Here is a 15138-nt window from a genome sequence, read left to right on the forward strand (position 1 = left end):
TCTAATATGTGACCAACCCCCTACCCCACACTTATTTTATGCAATGCCCTCATTGCATATTATACAAAAAATAAAAATGCAAATATAGAGAGAATTGGAACAAACTCCCCTGGTGTAGCAGTCGATAGGTTGATACTCTCTTCTTCAGCTCCTTCTTCTCCTGACTTTAGCCATGGGAACAGCTCATCCATGGCTTGGGTGTCATGCGTCTCGTGTGGTTGACAGCTCAAAAATTTCACGGAACAAGCTTCTTAGAAAATCTCCAGTGACAATTCTTGACAAAAATTGGATAAATGCTGCAGTGAAAGTGCTCAAAGCAGTTCTGGAAATCGAAGATTGCAGATCTACTCGGCGAGTAGTTACGTGGACTCGGCGAGTATCTCTTGACTTGGTACTATATCGTGTAATATCCCATGTACTCGCCGAGTAGAGTTTGTGCACTCGGCGAGTAGGCGTTGTATTGCCAAAACTGATCCAGCTGATATTCCCTTCGACCCAGGTTTTGAAATTAGAAATTTCACTGATCCTCACTCTAATTCCTTCAGCAGCAACACTCTCCATTACTCTCGACTCTCACGGACGCAATCCTAAGGACAAGACTCCATACTTTTCTTGAAAACCTCTTATTCATTACTTGACCCTCACAATTTAGTATGCTTCCTAATCTTCTATCCCTGAAAAATAAACAACTAAAAGTGAAAGTAATAACCATCCCAACAAAAATAAAAATCATCCAAGTGTTTGACAATTGTTCAAAACATAACAAAACATCAGAAACACACAAAACATAAAAGAAAACTCTTCATTCTTCATCTTCCATGTCAGCTCCTCTCGCGCCACTTCCTCCTTCTCCATCTCTTCTCCTCATTCTCTCGTCCCAACTCATAATGTATGGATATCCGGGTCCGGTTCTTGGAGCAATGTTCATCTGTTGGAAGAGGTATTCAAAAGATTGATTGTTATGATTCACCCCTCTTCCAATGTCGTCCAAGTAGCGTCGGTACTCCAATTGGTTCCATCCATCATTGTCCTCCTCCACCGGAATAACCGGTGGGTCTTCTCGTACTCGCTCACTACGTTGTTGGACCCGCCTTCCCGGCTCCTCGAGAATTGTCGGCTCGTCTTCATGTGGAATGGAGAATGAATCACCAAACTTCTCAGCTATCCGTGCCCTCCTATATAGTGCAGTGTTGAATGGTGGAGGGTGGATAACCGTGAGTGCCCTAGCTTGTTGCAAATCTAGGATCCCAAACGACTTCGCCAACCTAGTAACAAACATGCCTCCATTGATTTTTGAGTTGACTTTTTCCTTAACCGCCCCTTCAGCAAGGAATTTGGCAATGCAATAGGGGAGATTGCAGAAAGCGTCGGGAGTAATAATACTCCATAGATAGAAGATATCAAGGGTTGGGACCTTGTCCCAATCCTTCCGCATGTTGATGGTGCTAGACACGAAGCGGTGAATGAGGCGGTGGATTGGCGAGCGAATGTGGCCTTCCTGAGCGGTGGAAGGGATATACACCCGGTTAGCGATCGTGTTCCACCATGTAGAGGCCACCACTGCCTTGGGGAGTTCCTTATGACAGTTTTCCAAAAAAGCTTCAAAGTCTTCAGACATCATCGTGCTCTGGTCATAAATGCCCAGTCTCCAAGAAAACTCAGCAATGCTACATTGTCGCAGCTCCCCGCCCAAAGAAAAAGAAATTGTGTTGGGGTTGTAATACTCACTACCACCTCGGAATGAGATGGTAGCAAAGAATTCCCAACACAGCTCGACATATACAGGCTCTTGTATCTTGAATAGTTGTAACCAACCATCACATGTGATGGTGGTATACCCCAAACTGCACTCCTTGACCAAGTAAGGTGTAAGCTCCTCCTCCAATCCCACATTTCCCAACCACCCCCAGTCAACTGCGTTTGGTAAATGGATTTCCTTTTGTTTGAGCGCCTCTAATCGGTTTTTGGCCCTAGTTTGTGATGACTTGGAAGTGATTTGTTGGAATGAAAGCCATGGGATATCACTTTGGCTCCCTCCATGAGAAGACTACCCCCCTTCTGGCCATGATACCTGCAGAAAAACATCAAAAACACGCAAACAAACAATAACCAGTAATTAAAAACGAAGAAATGGGGTCTGAATAGTCATCTACTCGCCGAGTACACGACCTACTTGGCGAGTAGGATGAACTTCGGGAACTGTTTGGTGTCGGACATGTATAGGCTATCCAAAACTCCAAATTCTTCATAGGGTTTTGTTGTAATGAGTTATCTAACCATAAATCCAAAAGAAATTCCTCCTAACATTACCTAATACATGGCTCAATTAAAACCCTAGAAATTAAGGAAACCCCCAAATCCGAAATCAAGCAAAATAGGGGAAAATCTATGATAAAGATTGAACCTTTGATGAGTTTAGAGTGTAAAGATGTTACCTTTTTCTTTGAATGATGAAGATTAAGTGGAAAATCGAAGAGAATTGAAGAAATCGCAAAAATCACAGGGCTGCTTGAGAGATCGTTGTGCACAGCGAGTATGGGGGTTAAACGGGTGAAAACCCTCTTTTTTAAAGATTTATATCTCATCCGTGTAAAGTGGCTACTCGCCGAGTAGAAAGGTTCTACTCACCGAGTATAAATGCCGTTACGCGTTTTATTGGGCTACTCGGGCAGGTACTCGCCGAGTATACGTGCCTACTCGGCGAGTAAACCTTGCAGATTGAAAAAATTGTGAAAATTTTGAAAAATTAATGTGTTTTCTCATGTTTTTAAGCCATCCACCCCACACTCTAGGCATTGCTTGCCCTCAAGCAGTTATGTTCTTAAAAGTAGATGAAGAAAAGGAAAAAAAAATAAAAATAAAGAAAAGGAAAAAAAAATGCAAACTTGAAACTCAGGTTGCCTCCCGAGAAGTGCTTCTTTTTAGGGAGTCATTAGCTGGACTCCTCCCCTTCCACGTGGTTGCAATCCCTTCCAGCAGCAGCAACTCTTCCATTCCTTCATTCCGGGGGACTCCTTCTTCATACTTTTTGACCCTATGCCCATTGACCTTGAAAGGCGTGCCATCTCTTGACAATAGCTCTATAGCACCATGTGGAAACACCGTCTTCACTAGAAAAGGACCATCCCATCTTGACTTGAGTTTTCCCGAGAAAAACTTTAGTAGTGAATTGAAGAGCAACACTTTTTGGCCTTCATGAATTTCTTTATCTTTAATCCTTTTGTCATGCCACATCTTGCTCTTCTCTTTATAAAGCCATGAACTAGAGTATGCATCATTTCTCAGATCCTCAAGAGCATTCATTTGCATCAACCGGTTGCTCTTTAGTTCCTCCATGTTGAAGTTACACCTCTTTAAAGCCCAAAACGCCTTATGCTCTAGTTCCACCGGCAAATGGCATTGCTTTCCATAAACTAACCTATATGGTGTAGTACCAATAGGTGTTTTGAAAGCTATACGAAAAGCCCAAAGTGCATCATCTAGCTTATCCGACCATTCCTTGCGATTGCTCCCCACCGATTTCTCTAAGATTCACTTTAAAGCTCGATTTGTCACTTCGGTTTGTCCATTAGTTTGTGGATGGTACGATGTGGAAAACTTATGGGTTACCCCATATTTCTTTAACACCTTTTCCAATTAGTCATTGGCAAAATGTGTGCCTCGGTCACTTATAAGGGCTTTCGGGACTCCAAATCATGAAAATAATTTATTTAAAAACCGCACCACCACCCGACCGTCATTTGTTGGTAACGCTTGTGCCTCCACCCATTTGGATACATAATCCACCACCACTAATATGTATTTGTTTCCTTTAGACATGGGAAATGGTCCCATGAAGTCGATTCCCCACACATCAAACACCTCGCACACTTGGATACTATGTTGTGGCATTTCATTTCGAGATGAAATGTTTCCCACTCTTTGACAAGCATCACATTCTTTGACAAATTGGGATGCATCTTTAAAAATTATGGGCCAATAGAACCCAATGTCAAAGATATTCTTTGTAGTGTAGTGTGCTCCATGATGTCCACCCGTGAGCCCGCTATGACAATGCTCTAATATTTTCCGGCTTTTCTTCCCGAATACGCATCTTCGTATGATCCCATCCGCACAGCTCCGGAAGAGGTATGGCTCATCCCAAAAGTAATATTTTAATTCAGAAAAGAATTTCTTCTTTTGTTGACTGCTAAAATCTTTCGGGATGTATTTTGTAGCTAAATAATTAGCTATATCTGCGAACCATGGCTCTTCTCCCACGGTCACCATAATGTACTCTTCCGAGAAGTCGTCTCCAACTTTATCCTCTTGCAATTGCGGGTTCTCAAGCCTTGACAAGTGGTCAGCTGCTACATTCTCTATTCCCTTCTTGTCTCGTATCTCTATGTCGAACTCTTGAAGAAGTAGCACCCATCGTATCAGTCTTGGCTTGGCATCCTATTTTGCAAACAAATACTTGATAGCCGAGTGGTCAGTAAAAACAGTAGTTTTGGATAAAACCAAGTAAGGGCGGAATTTGTCAAAGGCATACACCACAGCTAATAATTCCATTTCAGTGGTGGTGTAATTCTCTTGGGCTGGATTTAGAGTCTTGCTAGCATAATATATGGGTCGAAAGTGCTTATCAACCCTTTGACCAAGGACAGCTCCTAATGCAAAATCACTAGCATCACACATAATCTCAAAGGGTAAGTTCCAATTTGGTGCAATAATGATCGGGGCATTAGTTAATTTTTCCTTTAAACATTCAAATGCCTCAAAACATTCTTTAGTAAAAGTAAATGGTGCATCTTTTAGTAGTAATTGTGTTAGAGGTCTAGTTATTTTGGAAAAATCTTTTATGAAACGCCGGTAAAAACCTGCGTGTCCTAGAAAACTTCTAATGCCCTTCACATTATTTGGTGGGGTAATTTGGCAATAGTGTCAATCTTTGCCCGATCCACTTCAATTCCCATTTTGGAAACCTTGTGGCCCAAAACTATACCCTCCTTGACCATAAAGTGACATTTCTCCCAATTGAGGACCAAGTCGGTTTTTTCACACCTAGCAAGCATTAAGTCAAGATTTGTGAGACAATCATGGAAAGAAGATCCAAAAATGGAAAAGTCGCCCATAAAAACTTCCATGAATTTTTCCACCATATCGTGGAATATTGCTGTCATACACCTTTGAAAAGTCGCAGGTGCATTGCATAGCCCAAAAGCCATGCGTCTATAAGCAAAAGTCCCACTTGGGCAAGCGAATGTGGTCTTTTCTTGGTCCATTAGGTCTATGAGTATTTGAAAATAACCCGAGAATCCATCTAGAAAGCAATAGTAGCTATGGCCCGATAGTCTTTCTAACATTTGATCAATAAAAAGGTAAGGGAAAATGGTCTTTACGAGTGGCATCGTTTAGCTTTCGATAATCGATGCACACTCTCCAACCGGTTACCGTTTGTGTCGGAATTAGCTCGTTCTTTTCGTTGGTTATGACCGCCATACCTCCTTTCTTGGGCACCACTTGGACCGGACGCACCCATGGACTGTCGGAAATGGAATAGATAATTCCCGCATCTAAGAGTTTGACCACTTCCTTCTTGACTACTTCTTGCATGTTTGGGTTTAACCTTATTTGGTGATGTACAACTGGCTTTGCTCCTTCTTCCAGATTGATCTTGTGGGTGCACTAAGATGGGCTTATTCCCTTGATGTCGGTGATGCTCCATGCTATGGCCCGCTTCCACTTCTTCAACACTTGCACGAGCTCTTTCTTTTCAGAATTAGACAGGTCAGCGGCTATGATTACAGGCTTTTGGTTGCCTTCTTCAAGGAAAGCGTACTCCAAATGTTCTGGTAAAGTTTTGAGCTCAGATTTTTGGTTCTGACTGTTGGACTCGCCGAGTGTAGGTAGGGTACTCGGCGAGTTTGTGGCTGTATTCACGACTTCTGCCTTTTCTAAAGAGGAACTCGGCGAGTAGATCGGTCCTACTCGGCGAGTAGGACTGTCAGTTTGCTTCACCAATTCTTCATAATCTGCTTCTTCCAACAGTCTTTCAATTTCCATTAAGTCTTTTTCTGGATCAAATTCTTCATCATCAGTTGTGAACTTGCTGGAATCTTCAGTTATGCATTCCTCCAATAATTTGTCAAGCATATCAATTGAGAATGTCGTGTCGTCACTGTTCCTTGAATACTTCATAGCTTGGTCTACCCTAAATGTGACTGAATCCTCTCCTACCCGCAAGGTGAGCTTCGAGTCCCTCATGTCTACTATAACACTTGTCGTGTTGAGGAAGGGCCTTCCAAGGATGATTGGCACTTGTGGATCCGCCTCCATGTCTAGAATGATAAAATCAATGGGAAAGACGAATTTGTCCACCTTGACTAGTATGTCTTCGCATATGCCTCTTGGGAAGGTGACTGTCTTGTTTGCCAAGTGAATTGCCATGCGGATTGGCCTCGGTTTTGGGAGATCTAGCTTCTTAAAGAATGAATATGGCATTAGGTTCACACTTGCTCCCGAATCGGCTAAGGCATGAATGGTGGCCAAGTTGCCAAATTGGCAAGGTAAAGTCAAACTCCCCGGATCACCTTTCTTCTTTAGTAGCTTCTTTAGCATAGCAGCTGAGCAGTTTTCATTGAGTACTACCTTCTCCACTTCTTCCATCTTCCTTCTATTAGTGAGAAGTTCCTTAAGGAACTTTGCATATTTGGGCATTTGCATAACGGCTTCAATGAAGGGTATGTTGATTTGAAGAGTCTCGATATGATCTAGAAACTTCTGATACTCCTCTTCCTGCTTCTCCTTCTTAGCTCGGGCTGGGTATGGCATTGGAGGCTAGTAAAGCTTTTCAGGGACCTGCTCATTCGGATTTGGTGGTGTACTCGCCGAGTCCATACGTGGTACTCGGCGAGTAGGGCTGTCAGATTGTATGTTTTGCTTTTCTGCTTGCTTTTCTGCCTCCTCCTTCTGTGATTCCTTGGATGCCTCAGTCTGAATAGGTGCCAGGGGAGTGATTATCTTCCCACTTCTTGTTGTGACTATGTTTATGTGCGCGCCTCGTGGGTTATTTTCAGTTTTGCTAGGAAGTTCGCCCGGTGACCTTTGGTTGATTTGTTGAGCAAGTTGTCCAAGCTGAGTTTCTATATTGTGGATAGATGCTTGCTAGTTCCTAAGCATGGTCCTTGTTTCTTGAATTGCAGCATCATGATCATTATGTCTTTTTTCTGAAGCAGCTACAAATTTGGTGAACATTTCTTCCAAGCTTGGCTTCCTCTCTTGCACTGGCTCCTCCTTTTGGTAGAATCCTCTCCCTTTTTGCCTAAACCTTTCCTCCTTGGCTTTCTTGTACTCTTCATAAGGGAGCCACTCTTTCTTTTGTTTGCGCCAGTCTTCATCATATCGGTCTCCACTTGAGTAACAAACTTGCACCTTCTTGTTGCCATTCTCATCTAAATCATAGTCTCTAGTGAGGTGAGGCCCATTGCATTTTTCACAGCCCACCTGAATAGCATGGATCGTTTGATCCATTTTATCCATCCTCCTATCCATGGTTTTTAACATAGCCATGACCGCAGATAAGTCTTCAGTAGCTGCATAGGCGGCTCCCCTAGTGACATCATGTCTAGGGTTTTGGTATTCTCTAGAGTGTTTAGAAAATTCTTATTCTTTGATCACCGGGGGCGGCTTCTTTGTGAGCGGGCCTTGCGAGTCTAGTAACTGCCTGGTTGTGACATTGACTCCATCATAGAAGATGGAGACTTCTTGCTGGCTGTTTAGGTCATGGTGTGGGCAGTTTCTTAGTAAGCTCTTGTACCTCTCCCATGCTTCATATAGTGACTCTCCATCTTGTTGTTCAAAGTTAGCAATGGCCTTCTTCAACTTAGCTATCTTGGAAGTTGGGCAAAAGTGATCAATGAATTCTTCTTTCATCTTGGCCCAAGTGGTGACTGATCCGGGGGGAAGTGACTTGAGCCAGTCTTTTGCAGTACCTTTGAATGTCACTGGAAGCATACGAAGTAGTTGAGTCTCGCGGGGCACATTTGGAACATCGAAGTAATCAGCTACATCATTGACTTCGTCCAAATGCTTGTAGGCATCTTCATGGTCTTTTCCATAAAAAGGTATTTCTTTAAGTAAAGCTAGGATATGAACCTTTAGCTCGAAAGTAGCAGTCGCGGGAATTGCGGGTTGCACAAGTCCCGGGCCAGTGTTGTCGTGCATCCTCTTCTTCCATTCTCCCATGGGGATTTCATCAATGTTAGCCATTGTGATAGCTAACTCCTCCTTGGAATCGGTTTCGTGCTCGTATGTACGCTCCTCTTCTTCCTCGGTCTCGTACTCAATATCTTCCTTAACCGGTTCGTCGATTACTAAAGAAGCGTTGGATGCTCCTGATTTGCTGCTCTTCTTTTTCCCAAAAACAGTCTTCAAATTGGACAAAGGTGACTTCTTTGGTGTACTCAAGCTCTCCACGTCCTTTCCTTTGTTCCTTTTCAATGCGGATTCAGGATCTTCAAATGGGGGTACCAGCGGGGTGTTTGATCATTTGGTCATGAAAGTCCTGAAATAAACAAGATAAAAACGTAAAAAGAACAAAAAAAATGTACTAAAAAAAATCGAAAATTAATCTGCCAAATACACTTGTACTCGCCGAGTAGGTGCGACTGCACTCCGCGAGTATCAATGTAATTTTGAAGAAATTTTAGGCTTAATTTTAAAACTAAAACAGATGCTAAAACCTAATTTCTAACTACTAAATTGCAATAAATTAACTTTGTGCCAGTAAACTCACACAAAAGATTGAAAAACTTAGGGATTAGATTAATTATTTAGAACCGTTCCCCGGCAACGGCGCCAAAAACTTAATGTGTGTAAAATCACATGTTTTATTCCTACTTTTTATTAATAAATTTAGCACACAAAGGCAGTGAACCTGTCTTTTAGTGGTATAGTTGAGTAAGTAGGGTATCGAACTCAGGGAACGGAAAATTAAACTAATGGCTAGTTTTAACTAAGCAATTAATGAAAGTAAAGGTTTTTCTTCTAGTTTTACAAGACTAGAAACTTAAGCACACCATAAAACACTTAATTAACTAAGTAACTAAAGCAAACAACTAATTCACCAAATTTGATAAAGATGTTTCTATTTAGGTTCAACCAATTCACTCCTATGGTTATTTTGTATTTATGATAGATTAATTGTTATTAGCTACCCATTATAGTGGTTAGGTTCATGTTCATTACTCCTAACCCTTAGACAATTAATTAATTCAAGCAGTGATCAAGTGTTTAAGCTAATTAATTCCCTAGATTAATAATTTGGATTAAATAAGATTTGTAGTGGTTAATTAATTTAGTGGTTCAATTAACCTCTTGTTTGATGGTTTCTCAAACAAGCTCACACATTAATCTAACTATTGTCTCATTAATCTTAGTTTCATAATCATTATTCCTAAGCATATGATTTAGTGTTCACATAGACATATGAGGTTAACAACTAAGAGATGTTCATGCAGCTTAATTGTCTTCCAATTAACAGAAAATAATTGTGATTAATGCATAAGGTTCTTTAACAAACTTAATTTAATAGATCACCAATAAACAATTAACCAAAAGCTAAGAATTAAACCATATGAGTTCCTTGGTATTCCCCAAACATAAACAAAAACGTATTTAGCTCATAGTTTCAGTAAAAACAAACACAAAAACAAGTTTAGCTAGATTAAACATACTCAATTCCTAAAGCTAAGTGGAATGATTAACCTAGTTGCTTTAATTCTTCAAAAGGTTGAAGATTAGAATTCCTCAGCACCTTCAAGGGTTCTCAATCGCAGCTGGATCTTCAAAAAATGCCAGAAAAGTAGTCCTATCGGATAAAGGCTCGGTTTTTTATAGCTATCTCAAAACAAGGTGTACTCAGCGAGTAGCAGACCCAACTCGCCGAGTAGGCTCATAGTTATTCGTCTTAAATTAGAAGTCGTGGCTATCTTCTGGAATATTCTAATGGACTCGCCGAGTAGGCTCGTGTACTCGCCGAGTAGGTAAGCTTTTGTCCTTCAATCTTCATTCTTTGGTCTCTAATTATTTCCCCTTGTTCCCTTTCATTCCCAAGCATGTCTTTTGGACTGAAAACGAAATTTAAACAGTTTTAAGTACCTTTTGTCCATATTATTCACATAATTAGTTAAAAATGAATAAAAATGTATGCTAAATAATTAACTAATTATGCACATATCATGGGGTAAAATGGTCTTTTATCCATTCCAAGAGTTATAGAGAGGGGAGAACAACCTTTGGTGTATTTAAGTATGTGTCAAGTATTTATTGAGATAATTACCCTATGTGCGAGGAGGTGGCTAGTTCGAGATTCGAGTACGAAGATAATTGCTTGCTATCAAGGTGAGCCCTTCTCACTATACTTTACCTAGAGTGGTAATTATCTGTGACCAGAGGGTCTTATGTCCTTACTTGAGTTGTGCATTTGTCTGTGTGATATATATATGTTATATTATGTAATATTGAGACCGAACCAGAGGGTCCAACAGGGTGTGAGACCGGAGGGTCCTCACTAAGACCAGACTAGAGGGTCCAACGGGCCATGGAACTGGAGGGTCCCACTAAGACACATAGACCGGAGGTTGTTACAGAGTTATAGCCTCGAGTGGCTAATGTGTTTTATGTGGTATTTTGGGGAACTCACTAAGCTTCGTGCTTACCGTGTTATGTGTTATGTGTTTCAGGTTTTTCTCAGGAATGCGGAAAGGCACCAGTTTGATTGTACACACCAGTGAAAGAGTTATGTTTTTGAGGATGCTAGATTTTAATTAAACAATTATGGAGTTGCGAATTGTAAATTAAATAAATGAGATTTTTGTAAATGTGTTATGAGAATTATGTAATTTTAAACGAAAAATTTGTTTTGGAAAATTTACGGTGTTACATCCTCCCAACAGTTCTAGCATATCTTTGTTCCTCCAACAGACTTTATCTTCTTGTACTCTCCATCCTTCTCTAACATGTTTCCTTCTTCTGGTTTTAGGTCTTCCTGGCATCCTCCTTGCAGGTGGTGGCAGTGGTTTGGCATATGGTGTCCTGGCCCACATTTTACTACCATTTAGATCCCTCATATTGCGTTTGTAAGTCTCTACAAACTTCTCTTTGAAAAACCACGAACTGATCCGTGTTTCAGGTTGTTGTTGTGTGTGGGTCATAGTTGCACATGCATGGACACATGCAATCCCAGATATTTCCCATAATCTACAAGTGTAGAATTTTTCTCCAAAGTCCACCTGAAAAGAACTACATTATTGGATTATTGCATGAATTACACAAATGTTAGTGAATAATCTTAGTCATCTAGTCATCTTTAATGACATAATGCTTTACACCAATCATCCAACTTCTACTAAGCCCTACATTCATACAAAAAACTATAAAGATACAAAAAAGAGTAACCATAGATAAAAGCGTAAACAAACAAAAAAGAGTAAGCATACCTTATGCTGATCAGAAATTATTGTTAGCCCTTCACCTAGCTCTAAGCTAAGGTCTTCCACAAGCAAATTAATAAACCACTCCCAGTTGTCCTTGTTTTCAACATCAATCACAGCCCAATCTATTGGGTATACATGGTTGTTCCCATCCCTACCTATTGTAGTGGGTAGCTCCCCTTTGCATTACCCTTTTAGAAAACAACCATCTAGTCCAATGACTCTCCTGCAACCCCTAATCCACCCATCCTTTATAGCCTAAAAACATACATATAATCTTTTAAAAACACTGCTACCATCTTCTTTGATATCAAATCCAACCTTTGCTGTACTACCAGGGTTTGATCTGATGATCTCTCCTCCATATTGCCATATACGAGCATAATGCTCTGATAACTTTCTAGTTAAAATCTTTAGTGCTTTCTTCTTAGCCCTATAACATTGTCCCTTAGACATAATTCATAAAAATTTCTTCTCGATTTCTTCTTTCGTCTCCCTGGCTTTCATTTTTGGTCTAACATATAAATTTTCAAGAACTGTTTGGCTATCCAGCCAGGATTAACCAATGTGGCATGCTTGTACTCCCTAACACAAGTATGTTTATTAGTAAGTCCCTTAATTTGAAATGATTTCTCTTTGTTCATCCAGGATGCCCACAGCTTGAAGGTACATCTCTTGCCTTTATTGTTTAAACTACATTTTGCTAGAAGCCTTGTACTAGAAGATTTGGTCACCTTAATTGGATAACCATTGTGAACTACATAGTTAGTCAGGCAGAACCTTAACTCAATTTGATTAGCATACTTTCACCTAAATGTGGTTTAATTTTCTTCCAATGAACAAAAGGTGAAAAGGGTCATGAAAACCTAAATTTGGTTGGATCTTGATCAACCTCATCCTCGTCATCTTCAATTTCATTATCAGAATGAACTTCCTCTCTAATGACTTCATCATCAACATTTCCATCTTATTGTAAATAGGAACATTGCAGAAATCATAAAGGAAGGAATCAAAAGGTACCTTCAAGCATGGAAAAGTCATGTGTTCATCTGTATTACAGTCACCCAATTCTTTATCGACAACAAATGCCCTTTCTTATTCCCTCTTCGATTCTAGCTCCAATTCACTTTCTTCAAAATTAGAGTCGTAATATGGTCCCTTTTCCATTTCATCGAACGGTTGTGCTCTCCTTATCTTAGGTCGTGGTTTCCTCATCATAAGCTTTCACCTTTCTTCGAAGTTACAGAGGGTAGAAACCCTAGTTAATGAGAGTAGAAACTTTTTGTCGTTTTTTTTGTGTGACATGGATTTTAGTAGGATGATAAATGAGGGGATGACATGTTAAATAAGGGGAAAAGGGATAACATGGACGATGCCACGAAGAGGTATTAAGGGCAGGTAATCGACTAACCGACTGTAATAGATCATATGGTTACATTTAGTAAAAAATCAATAACACCGAGTCAAAATTAACATAAAAAACACGGTGTCAAAATTGAATTTCTATGTAAACCGAGTGTCTTTTGGCTATTTACTCAATATAAAAAGGATAAAAAGTCTAGGGCCTAATATGCAAATTTAAGATGGAAATTGGGTTAGGGTTAAATCTGTAATCATACAAAACATTAAGGGCCAATTCCGCCTTATTTTGAAACTTCTCACCTGTCTCTTTCTCTTCAACGACCCTCACATACATATGCGTCTTTTTCCTTATTTTAAGACCTGCACCCCTTTATTCTTGGAAAGTAAGATGATCCTTACCCCTCTTTTTGACGATATGAAGCTAACATGTCTCTCCCTTGAAGCTCAAAACAAAAGAAAACGAGAGAGAAAGTGATGGGTGTCGGCTAGGGTTTTCAGGAGGAAGAAGCAACCATAGAGCTCGATTCCATCCACCCCAAGGTATGTTTGCGTCCCATTCCCTACCTAGCAACACCCCTTGAATTTCCCCAGCCACCGTGGAGGCCGGAGCAGCCTCTGACGACCCTTAAACCGCCGGAAAACGAGGTTTAGCGGCATTTTCTGTTTTGGTTCGTTTTAAGTCGACGGGTTCTTGGCCTTTATATCTCTTGCTAAAAATATAACCTCAAAATGCGTGAAAATATTCTCATACATAGGATTCTTTTGTATTGAACGAATATAATTCTATTTCTAGCTCTTGGATCTATTTATGAACTTATTAAAGGTTACTAGGAGTAGTATTTACCTCACTTCTAACTTTCTTTAGTCTTGTGTTGATGTCTAGAACCAAGAAACAATATTTTTACTTGAATTTGTCCTAAAAATCCACAAACAGAAGAGCTATATTTTGTGAATGATTTTGGTCCATGAAATCGGATTTTCAACAAAGTTTTTCCTGCTAGATAATTTCATTTACTAATAACTCACATCATAATCATTTGTTTTTTCATTAACAACGTAGTTACAGATCCCTTATCCCTAAAACTTTATTTTAACTCGGACCTCCCTGTGGTTTCTTTTTATTGCACCTATGGTGCTGGAATCTGGATGCTGTTAATGCTTGGCCTTTAAAGTAATGTAAAATGACTAATTACCTCTGCTTAAATATATTTGTTAGTTTTTTTATTATATATAAATGTTTGTATGCCCCCATCTCATCTCCATCTTCCTTCATCCTTTCTTTTTCCAACAAGAGACCTCCATAGTCTCTCATCCTCGTCTCTCCAAAACAATCCACAAAAAATTGAAAGACTATTTTTCTTCTTTGGCTTCATTTTGCTGAAATTTCTTGTTTGGCTTCACTTTGATGAAATTTATGGGTTTTGTTTCGAGTTGTAAGCAAGATTTAGGTCTCAACGCACTCCTCTCTCTATTTTGGTTATTGACGCGTAAGAGACATACAATCACACACTAATACAAATCCCCTGTTATTCTTTGCTTGCACTTTGCTGAATTTCTTGTTTGGATTCACTTGACTTTGCTGAATTTTCGATTTATGTTTTTTGTTTCGATTTGTGAGCAGATTTTGGGTCTCAATTGCACTCTTTTGTTTAGTAACATGTATCTTCATCCACCATCAAAGTTGTGAACTTGTTCATATTCAAACACAAAGTGATGGGGTGTTTAATGATCTCATAGTGGAGCTCTTTTGTTTTATCTTTTCCATGTTCCTCTCCTGTTAGCATACTTTGCTAGCTTAAAAAAAATTGGTAGTTTAAAATCCAAACTCTTAGCAACGTAATAAGGCAACTCAAATTAACCATTTTGGAAACAAATGAAATATAAAGAGGGAAGAGATTACCATTTTAATCTAGGCATTAAAGAAAGGAGAAGCAGAAAGATGAAAGCATTTAGATGAGGAGACATATCATCTGACTCAAGCCCATGAATGTTAGTTGAAATCCTTTAGATGTATACTAATAGTAGTTCTAATGATACAAAAATCTAAATTTGAAAAGATTGTTGTTGCTACATTCTTGGGGTTCTATAAACAACCATGCCAAGAATCTTTTTTTTTTGGTTAGATCTAATTGTTTGTTGATATCAAGTGAAAGCATGAAATATTCTATTAATTTTGCAATGTCTCTCATGGGATATAGTAATGGATCTTGTAGCTGTTTCAAGAATGGTATTTAATGTTGATTTATTTAAGGATTATATAGCTGGTACTTTACATTACTTTACATTGACAACTATAAGGATA

The 15138-nt window shown here is 39.6% G+C and overlaps 2 protein-coding genes and 1 non-coding gene across 3 annotated transcripts; 1 reads left to right on the forward strand and 2 right to left on the reverse strand.

Moving 5' to 3' along the window:
- Window positions 1-1953: 1953 nt before the first annotated feature.
- Window positions 1954-6813, reverse strand: LOC145062046 (uncharacterized). Its single transcript, XM_079009662.1, has 4 exons — window positions 6001-6813; window positions 4244-4437; window positions 3026-3418; window positions 1954-2071 (listed from the first exon to the last, which is right to left on the reverse strand). The coding sequence occupies exons 1-4, from the start codon at window positions 6811-6813 to the stop codon at window positions 1954-1956; spliced, it is 1518 nt and encodes a 505-aa protein (XP_078865788.1).
- A 946-nt stretch (window positions 6814-7759) lies between these two features.
- Window positions 7760-7866, forward strand: LOC145080683 (small nucleolar RNA R71). The gene has a single exon (XR_013695274.1). It is a non-coding gene; the product is annotated as a small nucleolar RNA R71 (small nucleolar RNA).
- Window positions 7867-8497: 631 nt separating this feature from the next.
- LOC145062056 (uncharacterized) lies at window positions 8498-11930 on the reverse strand. The gene is made up of 5 exons (XM_079009673.1): window positions 11771-11930; window positions 11481-11653; window positions 11385-11396; window positions 10968-11273; window positions 8498-8545 (listed from the first exon to the last, which is right to left on the reverse strand). Exons 1-5 carry the CDS (start codon window positions 11928-11930, stop codon window positions 8498-8500), a joined length of 699 nt encoding a protein of 232 aa, XP_078865799.1.
- Window positions 11931-15138: the final 3208 nt, after the last annotated feature.

The sequence above is a fragment of the Lactuca serriola genome, chromosome 1, assembly GCF_051521515.1.
Source record: "Lactuca serriola cultivar US96UC23 chromosome 1, Lser_US96UC23_V15, whole genome shotgun sequence".
NCBI lineage: Eukaryota > Viridiplantae > Streptophyta > Magnoliopsida > Asterales > Asteraceae > Lactuca > Lactuca serriola.

Bases quoted from the DNA above. Each gene is read 5' to 3' on its own strand.
- LOC145062056 (XM_079009673.1), bottom strand. From the start codon at position 11,930: ATGTCTAAGGGACAATGTTATAGGGCTAAGAAGAAAGCACTAAAGATT. The intron at 11,654-11,770 runs GTAGCAGTGTTT...GGTAATGCAAAG, and splicing joins ATTTGATATCAAAGAAGATG to GGGAGCTACCCACTACAATA. The intron at 8,546-10,967 runs GTCTGTTGGAGG...TGTTTATTTCAG, and splicing joins GGAGAGTACAAGAAGATAAA to GACTTTCATGACCAAATGAT.
- LOC145062046 (XM_079009662.1), bottom strand. From the start codon at position 6,813: ATGCCATACCCAGCCCGAGCTAAGAAGGAGAAGCAGGAAGAGGAGTAT. The intron at 4,438-6,000 runs GTGAAGCAAACT...TTTGCAAAATAG, and splicing joins AAGCAGATTATGAAGAATTG to GATGCCAAGCCAAGACTGAT. The intron at 3,419-4,243 runs GTTCGCAGATAT...TACACCATATAG, and splicing joins ACCGTGGGAGAAGAGCCATG to GTTAGTTTATGGAAAGCAAT.